We start from the raw sequence: 22,314 nt of genomic DNA on the forward strand, positions 1-22,314 counted from the left end.
TCACTAAACTTCCTACCGAATCAGCAACGATCACATTTTATGCCTGGCATTTCCAGGACTGTAATGGGACGAATGTTATAATGCACATACATGAATGGAGAACAACCATCTACATTATTTAGAGACACTCGTACAGGAGTCTTACGATCCATACTGTGCTTCAATGCAAGATTTCCCAGTTGAAGCTTCTGATATCTTTAACTGCTTGCCTGCCTCGAACTGTTGGATTTCCACCATGACCGGAATAAATGAGGACATCATACGATTCCATGTTATTGGGATAACGCTTAGACACGACAATGCTAGTGGCCAATTGTTAGGATACTGGCATGCAAACCCGACAAGACAAAAGATAAGGGACAAGATAAAATAAGAAGTGACACACAAGAATTTATGTGGTTCACCCAATTAGGCTACGTCCACGGGCAAGTATAGAAGGATTTTACTAGTAATGTGGGAATTACAACCTCTCTCAAATAATAGGAGAACAACTAAGAATCTCTCTATTACTAGGAGAAAACACCTCACTTACTCTCTCACAAATACCTCACAATTTTGTGGAATTACTTTCCCTCTCTCACTCTTCTCTTCCTCTCTTGTTTCTCTCTTGTGGTGTGTTTTCAATGCTTGGATGCATTGCCTATTTATAGGCAAGCATCCATGCAAGAGCAAGTGGCCAAGTTGGCCAAGTTGGTTAAGTGGTCAAGGTAGGCACCTCCACCAAGGTAGGCACCTCCACCCAAGGTAGGCACCTCCACCAAGGTAGGCACCTCCACCTATCTTCACATTCTCCCACTTGAAGACTTTGATGATTGAATCAAGTCTTCACACTTCATCATTTGTGATTCTTCTATCCTTTCGATACTTGCCATCTTCATGCTGCTTACGTTTCTTTTAGGCCACAAGAGGATCTGCATCATATATACTTATCAGTGTTGACTGGTTTGGTTAAAGCATCAGTTGGGTTTTCCTTTGTGTGAACCTTCTGAAAATCCACACTTCCATCTTCCACCACTTCGCGAACAAAGTGATACTGAACATCTATATGTTTTGTTCTTGAATGAAACGCTGGATTCCTTGCAATATGCAAGGCACTCTGACTATCACAATACAAAAGAATCTTCTCTTGTTTGTGCCCGAGCTCCTCCATAAGTTTCTTCAGCCATATTGCTTCTTTACAAGCCTATGTAGCTGCCATATACTCAGCTTATGTTGTGGATAACGCTACAACAGTCTGAAGTTTAGAGACCCAGCTCACAGCTCCTCCTGCAATTATGAACACATAGCCTGTAGTGGATTTTCTTTTCTCAAGGTCACCAGCAAAATCTGAGTCAACATATCCTCTGATAGTAAATTCTGATCCTCCATAACATAATGCGGCATCTGAGGTACCCTTAATGTATCTCAAGATCCTCTTAATAGTATTCAAATGCTCTCTATCAGGATTTGCCATGTATCGACTAGTTGCTCCCACTGCTTGTGCAATGTCTAGTCTTGTACATATCATGGCAAACATTAAACTTCCCACTGCTGATGCATACGGTACTCGAGTCATCTCCATCCTCTCTGCTTCATTGCTAGGAGACATACTTGAGGATAATTTGAAGTTAACAGGAAATGGGGTGGAAATTGGCTTACAATCTTGCATGTTGAAGCGTCGCAAGATCTTCTTTAAATAATTCTTCTGAGAAAGCCAAATCTTCCTCTTACTTCTATCTCGGTGAATTTGCATCCCTAGAATCTTGTTTGCTGGTCCCAAGTCCTTCATATCAAACTCCCTAGCCAACTGTGCCTTCAATTCTTGGACTCGATCTTTGTTGGGGCCTATTACCAACATGTCATCCACGTACAACAACAGAATGATGAAAACATCATTTTCTTCAAACCTCTTGTAATACGTACAATGGTCTGAACTGAGTCTGTTGTACCCAAGGCTAATTATGAAGGAATCAAATCTCTTGTACCAACACCTCGGCGCCTGTTTGAGACCGTATAGAGATTTGTTCAACCTGCAAACCAAGTTCTCTTTGCCTGTTTCAGCAAAACCCTCTGGTTGGAGCATATAAATTTCTTCTTCAAGTTCTCCATAAAGAAATGCAGTTTTCACATCTAACTGCTCTAAGTGAAGATCAAATATAGCACACATTGCCACGACTACTCTGATTGTAGTAAGTCGTACCACCGGAGAATATCTCATTGAAGTCTATTCCTTCTTTCTGAGCATATCCTTTCACCACCAATCTTGCACGATACCGCTCCACTTGATCATTGCCATCACGCTTTATCTTGTAAACCCATTTGTTGCCAATGGCCTTTCTTCCTTGTGGTAGCGGAACAAGATCCCAAGTGTTATTCTTGTGCAGAGCTTCAATCTCCTCTTGCATTGTTGTCATCCATATAGATACATCTGTGCTTTTGATAGCCTCATGGAAAGTTGATGGCTCTCCATCCTCTGTTAGAAGACAATATGCAATATTGCTCTCAGTAACATATTCTGAGTGCCAAGCCGGTGGTCTTCTTTCACGAGTTGACCGTCGAACTTCAGGAGTTTCAGACTCTATTTGTTCTTGTTCTTCATGCTCTGGTACAGCTTCAGAAGAAGTACGATTTTGAGTATTTTCCATCTGGACTTCTGTAGTCTCCTTTAAAATGCTATTATTTTCTTCCATTTGCATTTTATCTTCTGCAAATATGACATCTCTGCTGATGACTACCTTGTGGGCAGTGGGATCCGACAAGCGATACCCCATCACTCCATCATCATATCCTAAGAACACACATTTTCTAGATTTTGAATCCAACTTGCTGACTTCTTGAGTATTGTACATCACGTACACATGACTTCCAAATATATGCAATCGAGAATAATCACCTGGCTTTCCAGTCCACATCTCCATTGGTGTCTTCAACTCAATTGCAGTTGACGGAGATCGATTTATCACATAACAGGCGGTATTGACTGCTTCCGCCCAGAATGACTTTTCTAGACCTGCAGCCTTCAACATTGCTTTTGTTCTTTCCAATAGAGTTCTATTCATCCGCTCTGCCACTCCATTTTGTTGTGGAGTGTATGCTGTTGTGAACTGCCTTTTGATACCTTCATGTTGATAGAAGTTATTAAATTCATCACTGGTATATTCTCCTCCATTGTCAGTCCTCAAACACTTGATCTTCTTTTCAGATTCAAGTTCTACCCGCGCTTTGAAGGTTTTAAAAACTGCGAACACATCTGCCTTCCTTCTAATCGGATACACCCAACATCTCCTGGAGAAGTCATCTATGAATGATACAAAGTATCTTGCTCCTCCCAAGGATACAACCGGTGCTTGCCAAACATCAGAGTGAATCAGGTCTAAGATGCATTTGCTCTTCGTTGTTGATGTGCCAAACTTCAACCTGTGTTGTTTACTTGTAACACAATGCTCACAAAAAGGTAAAGTAACCTTTGTAAGCCTAGGGAGTAACTTTTGATCAGAGAGAACCTTTAAACCTTTCTCTGACATGTGGCCTAGTTTTTGATGCCACATCATCGTCTTCTCTTCTGCAGGACTGGCTGATGCGATTGATGCTTCTGCCCCCTGATGTGTTTCTCCCATTAATACAAACATGTTTGCAACTGTCTTTCTTGCCTTTAAAACCACCAGCGCGCCTTTGACAATTTTCATGATTCCATTGTCTGTTCGGATCTTACAGCCAAGACTATCAAATTGTCCTACGGACAAAAGATTCTTCTTTAAATCTTTCACATGTCGCACTCCTGAAATAGTACGAATTAAGCCATCATACATCTTCAATTTGATGGTGTCAATGCCATCAATCTCTAAAACATGATTATCACCCATGAACACTGTGCCTCCAGAGATAGGTTCATATGTATGGAACCAATCTCGTCTAGGGGTCATATGCCATGTTGCTCCTGAATCCATTAGCCAGACCTCAGTGAGCTCTTCTCTATCTGTAGAGATTGTTGCTGCTTCACTATATAAAATCTCCTCATCTTCTGAGGTGCTTGCAACACATCCTTGAGGTTTTGATGACTCTACAGTATTCTCTATACCCTTTTTAAACCAACAATCCTTTTTGAAGTGCCCTTTTCTGCCACAGTTGTAGCATTTCACCGTCTTCTTACTTCTTGATTTGGACCTCCCCTGCCTTTGACTCCCACTGGAGCCACGCTCCGTTAATCTTCCACTTGACACCAACAATGCCTCAGCTTGGTTTGAACTGTTTCTGTCTCCTTTGTTTTTGCGCCTATTTTCTTCTTCAAAGATAGCAGCTGCAACATCATCGAAGACTAAATAGACTGAGAGGATATTATTGGTCAAGTTGATAATGAGCTGATCATATGAATCAGGAAGACTTTGAAGTAGAAGCTCTGCACGTTCATGTTCCTCTATTTGTTGACCCAATGTAGTGAGTTGTGAAAATAGAGTTCTTATTGTGTTGATGTGGTCAGTCACCGACGTGGTTTCTGCCATTCAAAGGGTATAAAGTCTCCGCTTTAAGAAAATCTTATTGTGTAAAGACTTGGACTCGTATAGCTTTGTTAGAGTATCCCATATCTCCTTAGCTGTTTTCTTCTTCGCCACACTTGATAATACTTCATCAGCTAATGCTAAATGTATGTTAGCAATAGCATTGCCATCCATCTCATTCCATTTTGTATTATCAGTGATCTCCGCGGGTCGATCCCCAATTGCTGCCAAGCAATTGTCTTTCCTTAAGATTGCCTTGAATCTTATTTTCCATAATGAGAAATTGCTCCCCTTGAACCTCTCAATCTCGTACTTTGCTGCCATTGTATTCACCGAGATCTATTCAGCTATCACCGTTTCACAGATCTGTAACGTATATAGAAATAGTATCGTGTGAATAATACTTCACTAAGTAAGTTCCCAGGAAAGATTGGAGGGGTCACAAACGGTCCCGCTTAAAATCCAATCTCCTTAGACAGAACTTCCTAGACTGTATTTAATCACCGCACTGACTTTCTATATACGCGCAACAGTAACCGTATACGTGAATAGTGACCGTATACACGAATAACTTTTGTGTGTTAACAACACCAACCAAGAAGGCTCTGATACCACTGTTAGGATACTGGCATGCAAACCCGACAAGACAAAATGTAAGGGACAAGATAAAATAAGAAGTGACACACAAGAATTTACGTGGTTCACCCAATTAGGCTACGTCCACGGGCAAGTATAGAAGGATTTTACTAGTAATGTGGGAATTACAACCTCTCTCAAATAATAGGAGAACAACTAAGAATCTCTATATCACTAGGAGAAAACACCTCACTTACTCTCTCACAAATACCTCACAATTTTGTGGGATTACTTTCCCTCTCTCACTCTTCTCTTCCTCTCTTGTTTCTCTCTTGTGGTGTGTTTTCAATGCTTGGATGCATTGCCTATTTATAGGCAAGCATCCATGCAAGAGCAAGTGGCCAAGTTGGCCAAGTTGGTTAAGTGGTCAAGGTAGGCACCTCCACCAAGGTAGGCACCTCCACCTATCTTCACACCAATGAGATCCCATTCCTTTTCATATAATCTATTCTATTATAAAAGTGACAATAAGGCCGATTACATTTAGTTCAGCCTGAAATTGAAACTTGTCACCAATGTTAACTCCAAGAACCGGACCCACCCGTTTGCTTGTATCAATCCATTTTTGGTGATCTTTAATAAGTATTGCTGCCTTTCTAGGGACATTATATTCTCTCTCCACTTTTGGCTTTGCTAAATTTTCTTTCGAAAGCTTCGCAAATGTTAGATGAAACAATCTCAAGACTTCTTTCACTTTATCGCAACTAGCACTTGATCCACGATGTCCACCCGTTTCCTTGTTCCCCAAAGTACCATCAGACCTCATCGACCTAAGATCTGCTACAATAGACTTCTTCTTGTTTTGTGCAAAGATTTTCTTGGAAACAGAACCTAAATTCTGATTTCCTGCATAACTATTTTCTGAGGCATTTTCTTGGGAAACAAAACTGTTTTGCTTACCGCAACCGTGGGATGGAATGTCATGAGAAACAGAAACAGATTGTGTTTCACAGCAGAACAAACCTGCCTGGCTGAAAAGTCTGTAACTATCCCTGGAGGATGGGATTTCTTCACCGCAGTTTCCACAGAAGCTTTCTGCACAGGCTTAGCAGCAGAAACAGCATTTGGTAAACAGACTTTGGAAGCTGAATGCAAATCCCGTCGCCCAAAACCACTAGGAAAATCTCGCTGGACAGAAGATCCTTTCAATATCCTCGGAGGAGGGTACTTTCTTCTCGCAGCTTGAGTAACAGGATTTTGTGGAGGCTGTACGTGATCAACAATATAATCTTCACCATCTCTTGAGTCCATCACAACTGGAAATATTCCGCACACTCTGGGAAATTCACGAATCGCGTCTACTCTCCTTCGCTTAAGCTTTGAAGAACATCGAGCAGAAGTACTGATCCCATCCATTGTAGGTTTAGTTTAACAAAACCACGATTATTCTGGTTGTAATAATTGCAATGTACGTGTATTAGAACAAAAACAAATACGGCACAAAATAATAGCAATAAAAACAACATTTATACACACGCTTAGATAAACATAATAAATTGCACTTTAAGGCAAGAATCAACATTCTCACAATCCAAGAACGAAAATCTACATTCTAAAAGAAAAGGTAAAGATTCACTTCAAAACAACTTCTTCAAGAACCAAAAAAATCATGTAAAAGAAGGAATGAAAAGGAACCTGGGGTACCCGTTGAAGCTGACAAGTTCTAAGTTCAAGATGTTGGCAAAATCTTAAGCTTCTTGGGTGCTTTTATAAGCAGGAATTAAAGGTTTTTTTTTATTTTTTCGCTTCGATAACTTGAAAGGACAATGAAAATCAATAACATTGAAGTAGTGAGGGAAATAAGACGGGACGGTTATGGAAATGAGTTTTGAACGTGGAGCTCCTAGGGCTAGGTCGTGTACAGTTTTCATGACAAACGTGTAGGGGATAAAATTGGCCACTTTTGAGAGGCATGGCACTTGTGACTAGCAAGTAAGAAATGGATGAAAATGTGGTATATGATTAAAATTGATGTTAGAGAGTGTGGTTATAGTTATTTTTTAAAATATTGTTTTTTTCTTTGAAAATGTATTAAAATGATATATTTTTTTATTTTTTAAAAAATTATTTTTGATATCAGCCCATTAAAATTATCTGAAAATATTAAAAAAATATTAATTTAAAATAAAAAAAATAAAAAATTTAATTTTTTTTTTAAAAACAAAAACAAACAGGTCTAAGGGTGATATCAAATCATGGATAATTGATTAGGTGAATTATGTGCCATTTACTTCTTCCAAAAAAATTACGTGCCATTTCTTTTACATGGCACCATTTGTCTTTAATTATTGGTTTATAATTAATACAAAAAAATTACGTGCCATTTCTTTTACATGGCACCATTTGTCTTTAATTATTGGTTTCTAATTAATACATAATATTTTTGTGATAAAACTAACACAAATATATTACTTGTGCCTTTCAAGTTTTACTAGTAAATTTTCATGTTCTTAAAATCTAATTTCCTTGTCCATATCCACAGAGGATATAAATAAATTGGCTTTTAGATTAAAATAAAAGTTCACATGAATATGGAAAATAAAGTGATTAGAATATATAATTGTTAAAGAGTAAAATTTGTATGATCATTAATAATTATTAAAATCTTATTATTATGGAACGTTTTGATTCTTGTTATTTGTAACAATGCATTAATGATTAATTATTTTCATCAACTATGAAAATCAAAGGTGAGGTTATTAAGAAAGAACACTTGTAGTTTCTATCTTCACTATTAACTATATATTTTATAATTGTTTATCTATATAAAAAGATTGTTTTTGAAGTTATTATATCATTTATTTATATTTGGTAGCAATTAGTTTAGATTATGAATTAACAAAAAAATAAGAATAATAGTTGGGTCATGATGTATTAATGAAATCTCTTAGAACTAAAATTTATAGAAACTTGATAATATAAAAAATATTTTTTAGTAAACATGCTTTCTATAACTCTTCTCATTTATAAAAATCAAAATAATCTAAATTTGAAAAAAATTTCTATAAATTAAAATATCCCAAATTTTTAGTTTAATACTAGACCGTGTACACGCATTATGCTATGAATAAGATTCCAAATTAATTTCTAACTCTAGAGAAGAAAGTGCCAACATTACGAGTGTGTTTTTTCATATTATAATTTTTAAAATTGAACAAAAAAGATGATGTTTACACCTAATAAAATGATCTGAAAACATATGAACTAATAAATAAAATAAAGTGTTATTAATATTAATTAAAGACTAAGTGGGAAGCGATCATCCTTGTAAAAAAATATATAAATGCATATGCAAATATTGTACTTTGATTGTCCTTTCTAATTTATACATTTTCTTTTATTTATCCTAGTGGTCCACTAAGATTTCTACTTACAAATATTTTTTTTTATATAAATACATTATGCAAATATAGAAACAAATTAAAAATATTACATATAACTTAAAAAGAAAGTTAAACTAAAAAAAAAGTTAAAAGATGAGAGAGAGGGTATTAATTAAAAATTTATATTTTAAAAAAAACAACTAATGAAGATTTAAGGGGGAAAAAAGGTATGAATTGTTGGCATATAAAGTCAAGCCCGTGCACCTAGTCAAAAAATTAAAAAAACACTTAGGCATGTTTAGTTTAGTTTTTTTAATAGATTACAAATCTTCGACTTGATAAACAATATGTCATTATTAGAGGCATTTTCTAGTCATCAAAGATCATGGTTCTGAGTACTTGGATAAAAAAAAACTCATTTTCAATTATTTTTTTACATAAAAGCAAGTTGAAAACATGGTAGAAACCTTAATAAAGTTATTTTTAAACCTAAAACATTATATAATAAGTTTAAAACCCAAAATCAAATTAAAATTCTTCTACATGTTTAAAAACAAAACTACCTTCATCAAATTCTTTATTTAAAATGAACCCACTTACACCAAGTTCAGTTCTTTTATATATATATATATATAACCTAAATATAGCCGACCAAACTCTTCTCTCCTCACCCTTTTCCTTCACTTTTTTTTCCCTCTTAACAATTAGAAACAAAAACATGAAAAAAAATAAAATAAAGTTTTAGTCTAAAATGTTAAAACCTTAAACAACAAGGACCAAAAATATATAATTTAAAAATTTGAAAGACCAAATTGAAATTTTTCATGTGTTTTTTTTAAAATAGCAATTTTGGTTAATTTTAATCCATTTTTTATTTTTTAAAAAATTCATTTAACAATAACATAATTCAATTTCATCAAATCATGCTTGAATTTAAATATATATCATCATATTTTATGACAAATCAATATGCTAGACCATGTAAACTGAAACACATAAAACCATGTCAACATAACTTGGAAAGACAAAATTGAAAAGAAATAAGATTCAATGACTAAAGTGTAAAAATTTATGGACCTAGAAAGATGAAAACGACAATTTTTTTTATTGATTTTAGTCCCTTTTTTTATTTGACAACCTTAAATTCAATTTCACCAAATCAAGCTTCAATTTAATATTAGAATATTTTATGAACATTGAATATGCCATAACATGTACATATAAACAAATCCCAACATATAAAACTATATCAACAAAATTTGGAATGAAGAAATTGAAAAGAAACAAAGTTAAATGATTAAGTGAAAAAAAATCAAGGACATAGGAAGTAAAAGGTAACTATAAACAATGATGTGAAATTGTGAATAGTAAAATATAAGAGGATGAACATGAGGTAAATATACGAAAAAAATCAAATTAACAAATGAATTGAAAATAAAAAATAAAAATCAAGAAAAATAAGGAACTTTTTTTTAAATCAAGATTATAGATCTAAGGATGAAATTGGAAAATAAATAAAAATTTAATAAAAATGCTAAAAATCAAAATTAAAAATCAAAAACAATGAGCGTCAAACCTTAAATATCAAAAAAATATTGAACTGAAGGGGAAAATCTAAAAAAAAATAAATTAAATTCACAAAAGAATCCAAAAAAAAAAACTAATTTCCAACTAACTTAATGATGATGAATGAAATTTTAAAAAATAATTGAAGCAAAAACCGGTTCAACCTTTAGAATTTGTTATACAAGTCATGGGATCAAATCAAACATAAAAGGCAAACCTTAAAAAAATAATAATGTAAAATTCTAGGACCTAGGAAGGAAAAAGTAACTATAAACAATGATGTGAATAGTAAAATATAAAAGGATGAACATGAGGTGAAATGTACAAAAAAAAATTCAAATTAACAAATGAATTGAAAATAAAAAATAAAAATCAAGAAAATGAGGAATTTTTTTTTTAAAAAATAAAAAATCAAGATTATGGATCTAATAATTGAAATTGAAAATAAATTAAAATTTAATAGAAAAGGCTAAAAATCAAAATTAGAAATTAAAACATTGAAGTTCAAACCTTAAATATCAAAAAATATTGATCTGAAGAGGAAAATTGAAAAGAAAAATCAAATTCACAAAAGAATCCAAAAAAAAAACCAATTTCCAAACGAATTTAATGACGATGAAATGAAATTTTTTAAAAATAATTGAAGCCAAAACCTGGTCCAACCTTCAGAATTTGTGATGCAAGTCATGAGATCGAATCACAACATAAAAGACAAACCTGAAAAATAATAATGTAAAATTCTAGACCAACTAAAATAATTAGGAATAAACTTGAAAAAAACAAATTAAAAAAAATAATTTAAAAAATATAGATTTAAAAAGAAAAGGAACTAAATTTGACACAAAAAAATAAAACCAAATCATTAGGAATGGAATTGGAAAACAATTTCAAGTAAGAAAAGAATAAGAACAACTAAAAATAACAATCAAAAAGAATGAGGTAAATTTTTGATATAAAAATAAAATGTTAAATAGATGAAATTCAAAGACAAATTAATTCAATAAAGAATTCAAGACAAAAAATATCACAATTAAAAAAAAATAAGAATCAAATCTAATATAAAAACAAAGTACCAAGGGATAAAAAAAAAAACTCAATAAATGATTAAAGATCAAATACATTGCAATCAAAAGAATGAAGAACTAATTTAACTTAACAAACAAATAACTAAATATTTTTTTTGCAATGGCTAACATTGTTTTCTAGGAGGAGAGAGGATAAAGAAGAGAGGAGAAAAACTCATTGCTAGAGCTCCTTCGCTTGTGTCACCACCATGATGATGTGGTGAAATGCATCGAATACCGTGCCGAAAGCCATAAATATCTTATTCCGCTCACTTTTTGGTGATTGAATTCCAATTGTCACAATGAATTTGGGATGTAAATAATATATATGTTCCCCTCTCTCTCTTTCTCTCTCTCTTTTTTTTTTTTTTTTTTTTTATGTTTGGGAATGTATTGTGGTTGCTTTTTAAAATACTTTTCACTCATAAATGTATCAAAATAATATATTTTTTAAGAAATTATTTTTGATATTAGCGCATTAAAATGATTCAAAAATACTAAAAAAATATATTAATTTAAAAAAAAATAAATTTTTAAGAACGCGGTTTGGACCGCATTCCCCAATAGTCCCTTAAACTTGACGTTCTTATATATTTCATACACTATAAGATATATATAACAAATGCACCTTTATCAAAATCTTAGTCATGGGCATAAATGCTATAATTTTTTTTTCAATCTGAAACTTCAGCCAATATTTAAGAAAACTTGAATTCTCTAGTCGGATACGATGATAGCTATAAGATCATTCGACGAGGCGACTTAATTAACAAGTAAGGCGGTCCAACGAAACAAAAAAACATAGAAAACCTAAAGAAACCATCAATAGAACTTGAATAAAATAGGTATAGAGTAAAAAAAAAAAAAAAAAAACCCTTGTCTATCGAAGACTATGTAACCCTCTTGCTTCCCTCCAAACTTTCAGAAATCCTTGTTGCTACAATGAAGTCCCTATATCCTGAACGCAAGCCCTACTTATAAACTAGCACTGCGGCGGAGATAGCCAAGGCAGAGGCTGTTTCCTTCCCCTGCGAGAATTCTCTCCCCTGGAGGTTCCCGGATTTTATCATAATTGTTTCCTTTTCAACTTGTACTTCCTATTCAATATCTATCTTTAATTGGAAAGTGTTTATAAAACAGAAGCGAAGCAGCCTGAAATTATTTCCTGAATCATGAATTAACACTTTATTATTTAGCTAGGGTCCTGTTTTCTTGATAAATAAATAAATAAAAATTAGGGCCCTCTTAGAAATTTATATGAGAAGATCTGCATATTATATACCTGGTGGACGTACGGTTGGCTACAAGTTACGGTCCTGTTTTGTAACTTTTTTATTAGAAAATGGGCCGTGTTACTAAGGATTACAGCTCTAGCGTAATATTTTTTTTATTGTAGATATTTGGATTAACTTGTATATATTTCAATGTAAATTTATAGATTTTAAAGTTAATAATCATATAAGTCTTCAATAGCTTTAAAATTTATAAAAATTAAATTAATATTTTTTAAAAATAAATTTAAAACTTGACCAATTAAACAATACATTTCAGAATTTTAATTATAGCACAATACTTGAGATTGATTGTGCTGTACTATTGGTACTCGACCTGTGGCCGTTCGAGTTAATAGCAGTAACAAATGGGTGGGGTTTTATTTAGGTAAGCAATAATAATAATAATAATAATCTATGATTAGAAACTTAATTTTTTTTTATTATAATATATATATATTTATTTTAGAAGTATAGAATTTCATTTTGAAATTATATTAGAGTCATTTTAACTTTTTTGTTTCTTGTGTCATTTATAATCTAGAATATTAATCAAATACAATCCTAGTTTTATTTTAAAAAAAATATTAAAAAGACATTCTCTATATTAGTACATTAGCACATTAGAAGGAGTGAAATTATTTTGAATGTAAATCTCAAAATTAATGGTCTCTTACAAAAAAAAAAAACAATTTCTAATTACTTTTAGAAAAAAAAAGTTCTATAATTTTTGCCTCATAATTTAAAAGACTTGACAAATCATTCGTGCATTATTCAAAGACTAGTGTTGTGCTGTGATGTGTAGAAGTAAAAGGGTAGTGAAAGAAAAACGGTATCATACCCTAACATGTCTACAATACCTTTCAAATATTTGTCTCTAGACTTGCGGTGAAACATCATTCAATTTATTATCAGAATTCAAGTAGTCATCAGTTAATAAAAGCAACCGTCTAATATTAAGCATTTATTCTAATTTTTTATTACACACGAAGGCATTAATATTGACTACACTCGTTAACAATCCGAGGATCATAAATAATATCGAATATTTGAGCTATAATTAATATCATAAGAACACTTTTGGTGTAGTGCCCTTCTACTTACTATAAAGGAAGATTGCGACACCTCGTCTAATTACAGAATAATACATGGTATTTAGCAAGCTATTCAGATTATGTATTATTTTATTTTATTTTATTTTATTTTATTTCTCAAGAATTAAAGCTCAAACCGAGATTGATTTAATGTAATTTCAAAGTTAGAAGTTTAATTTGGCAACATATAACTTTGATGTAGTGCCCTTCTATCTCATTATTCATGTGGAAGGTTTATCCAGATAGTCCAAATTTTTTTAATATCGCTTTTTTCATCCTTTCTGAATTTATCCTTCAAAATTCAATTTTTTTTACAATTTTTTTTATTTTATTTTACCTTATATTAGGTTATCATGCCATTTGGTTTTACTTGCAGGTTTCGATAAGCATACTTGGCTCTTCCACAAATTTACAATTAGTAAGTTGAACTTTATAATCTCTCTCAAAAAAATCTCTATAATCTCTCTCAAAAAAATCCTCTGTTGAGTGTTGACGACTCACGCCAACTACCAGCACTTAAGAACAAATGAATCACTGTTTACATGTTCTTAAATTGATATATTAACCTTATAGAAACTTCTTAATTTTTAAATAAATACCTGAATTAGTTTAAGAAGCTGAATGGGTCATCATAAGCACATGATGATGTGATGGCTCTTCCACAAATCTGCAATTAGCAAGTTGAACTCCCCGTAATTATGTTTCAAAGGCTGACTAAGGGATGGTAGTCCACCTAACAGCTTGAACAATTTAATGTAAAGGTAAATTATAAATACAATAAACACAATCACTAATTAACAGCCATCAATTCAATTTTTTCAATACATGCATGCAAAAGGAAGCCCAACAGTATTGTTGCCAGTATTTAAGTTTATTCACTTAAATAATTATGGACACAACATAACAAAAGATATTACTCTTTATTCCATGCTTAAACTGATCTCATTATTTGATGGTGGTTGACCAGTCCCTTGACCATCAGTTTGTGCTGGCAAACTTCTTGGAAGTGAATCAAATCCTTGCTGTGGAGTTGATGTAATTAAAGAAGATCTCCATTGCTCAAGCTTTCGCTGTTGACGCTCAAGCTTTCGTTGCTGACGTTCAAGCTCTCGCTTTGTATCTGCCACAATCTTTTCAAGTTTTTCCAAGTCCTTCAAAAATAGCAAAATTGTTAAACTCGACATGAGTAAGTAACATATTTTAATTAATCAATGCAAATTATTCTTATTTAAAATTGAAATTAGGAGTCTCATAAATTTCAATTTAATTTCTCGTTTCAATAAACATAGAGGAGGTAATTTGACTAGTTTCAAGATACTAATTGATTAAAACTTGCTACCAAATTAAGTATAATCTTGCTGTGAATGCATGCATGTTGTTCGAAGTACGCAAATTAAGTACGACCTTGATTAAAGGGTGTTTATGAGTGTTATAATAATTATTTTTTAAAATATTTTTTGTTTGGAAATATATTAAAATAATATTTTTTTATTTTTTAAATTATTTTTTGACATTAGCATATTAAAATTATCTAGAAATATAAAAGAAAATTAATTTAAAATAAAAAAAATAAAATAAAATTCAAATTTTTTAAAAAATATTTTTAAATCACAAAAATAAACAAGGTTTAAATAAAAGAATGTGTGGTGTAAAAACTTGGGGAACACTAGATAAAGAAAATGTACGCAAGGTATTTCTGAAAATAAACCAACACAACGTGAATATAAAAAAATAGCTTATAATATTAAGATCATTAGTTAGAGAGACTATTAAAGACATTGAATTTAGCGAAAGAGAAAGAGTGGCTAAGTGCCAAAGCATGGAAAATTAACAGGTCATAAATTTGTCTTTAATTTCCTTTGAAAAAAAAGAGAGAGAAAACCTCGTAGGATAATATTAAAAAAATATACTAAAAAGACACAAGTGATTTAGGGGCTGTTTGGGATTGCGTTTGAAAAGCGCTTTTCATAAAATTTGAAAATTTTTTTTTTTTTTTTTTAGCTTGGAAGTAATATGTTTTTGATGTTTTCAAATCATTTTGATGTGCTGATCTCAAAAAATGATTTTTAAAAAATAAAAAAATATTATTGGCATGCTTTTCTAAGTGAAAAGCACTTTGAAAAGCAACAGCAACCACACTCCCAAACACCCTCTTATTGTGCTTCTAGACACATTGTTTTTTACTCTTTTATCTTTATTAAAAAAATATTATATTTGCAATTAGAGGTAAGTACAATTATCTTTACCAAAAAATGCATTAGTCATTATAAAATTTATTAAGGACAAAATAATCCAGACATGTTTCTTTTGCTACAGTGTCATACCTGATTTGCAATTGAAAACAGGAAAAATAAGGCTTTCGGCAAGGGGCTCCTTTGTCTTTTGCAAAAACAAAAACAAGGTTCAAAGTATTGAGATGGAAGTGGAACATACCTTATTGGACCTCCACCATGACATGACTGCAATACCTTCCACATGTTCTTCTTCCTCCTCCTCCTTGTGATATTAATTGAATTTATTATTAGATATTCGAGTAGTCATCAAATATCTAATATTAATCATTTATCCCAAATTTTTATTAGATGAAAAGGCATCAATATTATAAAAAATTATTAAAAAGATACTAGTGATTTATTGTGCTTCTAAAAAATAATTTTTTTACTCTTTTACCTCTGTTAAAAAAATGGTTATGGTTGCAAATTAGAGGTACAATTACCTTTACCAAAGAATGCATTAGTCATTATAAAATTTATCGAGAACAAAATGATCTGGATATATTTATTTTGCTACAGTGTAAAAATTAGACTTCGGGCAAGGAGTTCTTTGATATTTTGCAAAAACAAAAACGATATGTTTATATTCATATGTTTATTTAAAAATATATTAAAATAATATATTTTTTTATTTTTAAAAAATAATTTTTAATATTAGCACATCAAAAAAAAAAAATTAATTTGAAATAATTTTTTTTAAAAAATATACTTTTAAAATATAAAAATAAACAAAGTTTAAATAAAAGAATGTGTGGTGTAAAAAAATTGTGCAACACTAGATAAAAAAAATATACGTAAGGTATTTCTGAAAATAAAACAACACAACGTGATTATGGCATCAAAAATAGCTTATAATATTAAGAGTATTAGTTAGACAGACTATTAAAAGCATTGGACATTGAATTTAGCGGAAGAGAAAGAGAGGCAAAGTGTAAGGCATGGAAAATTGACTAGTCTTAAATTTTTTCTTTCCTTTGAAAAAAAGGGAGAAAACCTCATAGAATAATAATTCAAAAAAAAAAAAAACTAAAAGACAATAGTGATTTATTGTACTTCTAGACACATGTTTCTATTCATTGGAGTAGTATTTTTACTCTTTTATTCTTATAACAAATATAAACAAAAATAATTATGCTTGCAATTAGGGGTGTAATTGCTGTTTTTAAATAATTCATTAGTCATTGTAAGATTTATCGGAGACAAAATAGTCCATGAAAGCAAGAAAAATTAGGCTTCGAGCAAGGGTCTCTGTTGACTTCAGCGAAAACAAAAATAGTGTTTACATTCGTATCCTTGGAGGAGAAAAAAAAAATAGCATGGGTAGAGGGGCTTCTTAGTCTTTTCCATTTTTTTAAACAGAAAAATTACTTTATAACCCTTTGACTCTGAAAAAATTAAGACTGTATAGACTCTGAAAAAACGATTTGGATATGAAGATAGGTAGAGTATATGACCTATATATTGGATCTCCATTTTTTAATTTACATGTATATTTAATTATTATATATATCATTTAACATTAATTTTGTGAGATAATTAAGTGCAGAGTATTTTGAATTTTTTTATGGACAATAAACTTTCTTTATGGAAATGTACCATGCAAAGAATCGTATGAATCTTTATCCAATAAAGATAAGTATGGAAAACTGAAAATTAGCTTTGATGGATGTTAATGCAATTATAGAATTAATTTAGAAGCAATCCTGAAGGGGAGAGTTTAAACCTTCATTGCCATCCCCAAGCACGGTGCCTTTAATGGTGATTTATCAGTCACATAACTTGGCTTAAAATGAATATATTAAATAACATATATGATATACAAAAATATTATCTGGTAAGTTTTATTTTTGTATGTATAGATTAATTAATGTTATGCTTACACTCATATAGCTTAAACTTTTTCAATATTATCCCTCTAGTTTTTAAAATTACCAATGTTACCCTAATTGTTAAAAAACTTACTGTTTAAAATTGGTTTTTGAATTTTTTTTTTTTGGAATGTTTTTATGAAATATAATAACATATATGGGAATATGTGAGAGGAAGTAAAAGAGAAATGTAAGGAAAATTAAAAGTTTTGATAGTTATTTAAAAAAGGGAAAAAATGGTAACTATAAATTAAAAGGTTTTAAAGTATTGAGATGGAAGTGGAACATACCTCATTGGGAGTGGTCGCTGACATGGCTGCAATACCAACCAAATATTTCTTTTCAGCCTGTTCATATTCATGTTCCTCCTCCTCCTTTTTGTTGAAGATAGCAGTGAAACATCATTCAATAATTTATTGTAAGAAATTCAATTAGTCATTAGTTAATAAAAGCAAAAATATAAAATTAATCATTTATTTCAAATTTTTCTTAGACATGAAGGCATCAATATTGACTAGACTCATTAACAATCCGAGGATCATAAATGATAATGAATATTTGAGCTATAATTAATATCATAAGAACCCTTTGGTGTAGTGCCCATCTACTTACTATAAAGAAAGATTATGATTCCTTGTCTAATTACAGAATAACATGTTGTATTTAGCAAGTTACTGAGATGATATATTATTTTCTTTTATTTGTCAAGAATTGAAGCTGACACCGGGATTGATTTAATGTAATTTAAAGTTAGAAATTTGATTTGGCAACATATAACAAGTAGAGATTTTCCGGAAACATAGAATTAGTATAACCTTTTATTAACCATCATCCAACCGTTTTAAATTAAATGACATCCAATTAAAATCACTTTATTAATAAAATGAAGAAAACGAAATGAAAACATTGAAATGGAAATAATCTGATTTGTTATTTTATTCTGACACCTAAACAAATGTTGCCGGAAACATATAATTACTATTAGTTATGAATTTCCAAAATAATGAATATAACAAACATATATATAAATTGAAATAATCTGATTTGTTATTTTATTCTGACGCCTAAAAAAATGCAGTATCTATCTACGTACTTGAGAAGGATTTTTGGTATACTTACCCCTCCCAAGTATATGACGTCGTCATATACGTTATATTCGTATTGTGCGCTCAAGCCAAGATGTAGCATGAGAAGGGAGACATGAGTGAGTAACTCTCCACCTCTTCTCAGTTGTTGAGTATGTTCTTTCCATGGACAGTGAGCTGCTGCATAAACAAGCATTTCTACCCAAACTTCCCTTATCATCCACCATCGCTTCTCAGGTGCCAATAAAAGCAATTGCCTGGCCAGCACATCCACACCACGTAACACTGACTTTTCTAGTTTCCAGTTACTTTGAAACGATCCATCGTCATAACCACGTGATTCACCGTTGCGCAATGCTCGCAAGTCACGTTGATATTCCTCATCATCAAGATCAGGATCTTTTAGACCCCGCAAGACTCGCAAGGTAAGTTCATATTTGCCCTCATCACCAGGATATTCAAGATCTTCATTATCACCACCGAATCCTTTAGAGAGCATATTTGGTCTTATCAGCAAAAGATACATCATGTATTCAGATAGGCATCTGCTTGCTTCATCTTCTTTGGAGACATTGCTTCCATCTTTATCAACACGATAACACATATCTGTTGCGAGATGCCATACAAGAATGCTCCGACTGAATTCTACTTCAGTCGTGCACCACTTGTACTCCTTTAACAGTCCCTCTCTTTCTAGCACACCATCTCCCCTCTGACCTATTATTTTACTTCTGACATTTTTATCAAAGACATTCAAATCTTCCTTAATCTTCCAAGCTTTCTCTCGAAGATGTTCGAAAATAAGACCTTGCAGTTCTTCATTCAAATATTTCCTATTCACATGCATCTGCCTCATCATTTCATCCATTCCCAGCAATTTCAAGCATCTATATGGCTCGCTTTTAAAGGAAAGAGCTTTTCAGGTTTATTACTGTGATATGGATCTCGACCACCTCTTGCTTCCAGTTAACTTCCTTAGCTGAGAATAAATTGCACCAGTCAGGGCGTTCCCTCCTTTACCAATCAACCAAATCATTGTCCAGTCAGACAAAACAAGGCATAAAAAAGCATAAAACTCGAGAAAAACAGCAGCCGCAAACAATAAATATGTAATTGCAATGTCGGTCGTTGCGTAGGCATGCTTTTCAATCTTGACCTGGAAGGTAATAAACGCAGTAACAGAGAGCAGAGAGCTGATACAGCGAAGAATGATTCCGCCACGGGAGTAAATCAAAGGGGCTTTAGTATAAAGCATATCATATATCAATCCAAGCTCAGCCTCTACCACCTTGAAGGCACCGTCCGCTTTATTTTTTGAAATCAGCTTCCGGCTTCTTATTAGTTCAACAATGCCAGGGACAAGATCCTGCATCACAAACTTGGATATATAAGAAAAAACATAAGCTTGAAGAAGATATTCTCCCTGGAGGTCTTGGAAAGGAGTTTCTAATACTCTCATACGAAGATGTTTTATATAAGAATCCTTATAATCTGAGAGAGAAGAGTTTTTCAAACTCTTGGAGCATGAAGACCAGAGCACCCAAGTCCTCTCTGCATACTTTGCAATGCCAACAACGAACATCGGGATGGCTATGAATGAGAGGATACCGCTACCCCAGGACCTTGAGAAGACGTAAAAAGCCACTATGACTTGGATGACAAGACCAAGTAAATGCCTTAACCACAACTCGTTATCTTCAATCGAGTACGCAGTGATTGTGTCTGGGCCACCAAGGTGCAGGAGTAGAAAAGGTGCCCAAAATGCCTGGATGGAATTGTTTGCTTTCTCTGAGCTGTCACCTGATGAATCTCCTTGGCTCCTGGCTAGATTACCCAGTGCAACAGTTGCCACCACGTCTGCTGATAGGTATGCAGACCAAACGAGAATCCTGATCCAGCTTCTGGCATTGGTCTTTCGCCAAGACCCAAAAATGATGAGGATGCTTTGTAGTAAGAGACTAAGCAAAACCATTCCTCGAATCTCCCAATTGTTCCATAAATTGAAGACTTCTTCAGGCAATTTTTTAAGCATTGTCATCTTTTCCTCAACTGGGGAAACTACTTCTCTCGATGAACCCTTGAAAAAACTGTTTTGTAAGATGGAAAGGTAAATGTGGATATCTTTGAAAAAATCTCTTAAAATGAATAGAGAAAAGACTCTTATGAGAAGAGAATTCTACAGTAGAATTTTTGGGTAAGGTATCATAAATTAGTTGCAGCATGTAAAGAAAAAGGTATGGGATGCATTACAAATTAATAATATATGGAAGTGAATTCTGGGATATATCTCCTTTAACTTAAAGCTTGCATTACCAGCTTTTGCAAACCATAGTTACATGTACAAGCAAGAATTTGGTACCTGTCATGGGTTCAAAGCAAAGAAGAGATGCAAAATAGTAAGAAAGAGATGCTGCAAGAATGAAGAGACTTTAAACTTCACTTTTTCCCCCTTTTCTTTTCTTGATAGACAATAGGCATCGCTTTCTGAACAATCAAAGAAGGAATTCTGAATATCAATATGATTTTTGAGCACTGAACTTCCCTAATTATTTTTAGTTTATGAGAATTACAGAAATGGCCTCCTTAAGTGGTCATTCTTGTTTGTCTGCATAATTCGCATGAGATTAATTCTTTAATCATGGATGCAGGCACGTTTCTGACGCTGAGAAGGCAACAAGGTGAACTCAAAACATTATGGATAATGGGAGAACCTGAAAGGCACTGCTCGCTCGGATTAGCATATGATCTTGCATAATCGAACTACTTTAGTTCCCAACGCTCTTAAACTTCTGCTTGGTCCAACATTTCTTGTTATTTTATTATCGTATAGTCTTAATTTCATCACAAGAAGCTTGTTCCAGCATCGACTCTATACTCACCCCCGGCGTAAGAACATGCAAGTCTTGCGATTTGAACGGCATGCAAAATCGTTCCTTTTTATTTCAGCACGTTTTCCACTACGACACTCAATTCAGCATTTATCGATTAATATGGGTGTTCCAGAATTAAAAAGTTCAAAGATGCAAGTCATGACCACAATTAAATCAGGGATGGAATTATTTTTCAATTCGATCCCTGATTTTAAAAAGTTTTAAATTTTATCCCTTCATCTCCAAAATTAGAAAAATATTTTAATGAAAAACATCATGTTTCTTTCACATTAACGATATCATTTTCATTGCATAGAATGTGCATTCTTGATGAAATCTCTTAGAAAATGTGGATGGAAGAACTCAATTGTGAAGTTTTTAACCTTTGGAGATCCAATTTCATAAAGATAAATTTAATTGATATATGGCTCATAATTTTGATATTTATTTAGCCTTGTCCCTATGAGTTGGCTTCAACAATTCCAAAATAATAATAAGAAGAAGAAGAAGAAGAAGAAAGTTTTGCTGGCAAGTAAATTAATTTAATGATGAAGTGGATAATTTAAATAAACAATGTTTAAAAGAGAGTTTTGCTAGCATTGTTCTTGTCTTCATAACATCTTAATTTTAAAAGATTGATTGGGTGATTAAGGAGGTTTTTATTATTATTTCAGAGCATATGTGACCAACTTTGCAGATCATTATTACTTAATATAGGGTAGTTGGATACGAATCAAATAAGAGCAGGTTGTAAGAATGAAGAAACTTTAAATTAATTGCTTATTCATT

At 32.3% G+C, this 22,314-nt stretch overlaps 1 protein-coding gene across 1 annotated transcript; it reads right to left on the reverse strand.

The window, feature by feature from the left end:
• Nucleotides 1-14,349: 14,349 nt before the first annotated feature.
• On the reverse strand, nt 14,350-20,693 carry LOC140954643 (uncharacterized). The gene is made up of 4 exons (XM_073404977.1): nt 19,609-20,693; nt 18,690-19,488; nt 17,861-17,944; nt 14,350-14,580 (listed from the first exon to the last, which is right to left on the reverse strand). Exons 1-4 carry the CDS (start codon nt 20,691-20,693, stop codon nt 14,350-14,352), a joined length of 2,199 nt encoding a protein of 732 aa, XP_073261078.1.
• Between the last annotated feature and the right edge of the window lie 1,621 nt (nt 20,694-22,314).

This window comes from Populus alba, chromosome 15, assembly GCF_005239225.2.
Source record: "Populus alba chromosome 15, ASM523922v2, whole genome shotgun sequence".
Classification (NCBI taxonomy): domain Eukaryota; kingdom Viridiplantae; phylum Streptophyta; class Magnoliopsida; order Malpighiales; family Salicaceae; genus Populus; species Populus alba.

Coding starts and splice junctions, on each gene's coding strand:
- LOC140954643 (XM_073404977.1), bottom strand. CDS start 20,693: ATGACAATGCTTAAAAAATTGCCTGAAGAAGTCTTCAATTTATGGAAC. Junction 17,945..18,689: donor ACGTCATATACTTGGGAGGG/GTAAGTATACCA, acceptor TTCAACAAAAAG/GAGGAGGAGGAACATGAATA. Junction 14,581..17,860: donor CAGCGACCACTCCCAATGAG/GTATGTTCCACT, acceptor CTATTTTTGAAG/GACTTGGAAAAACTTGAAAA.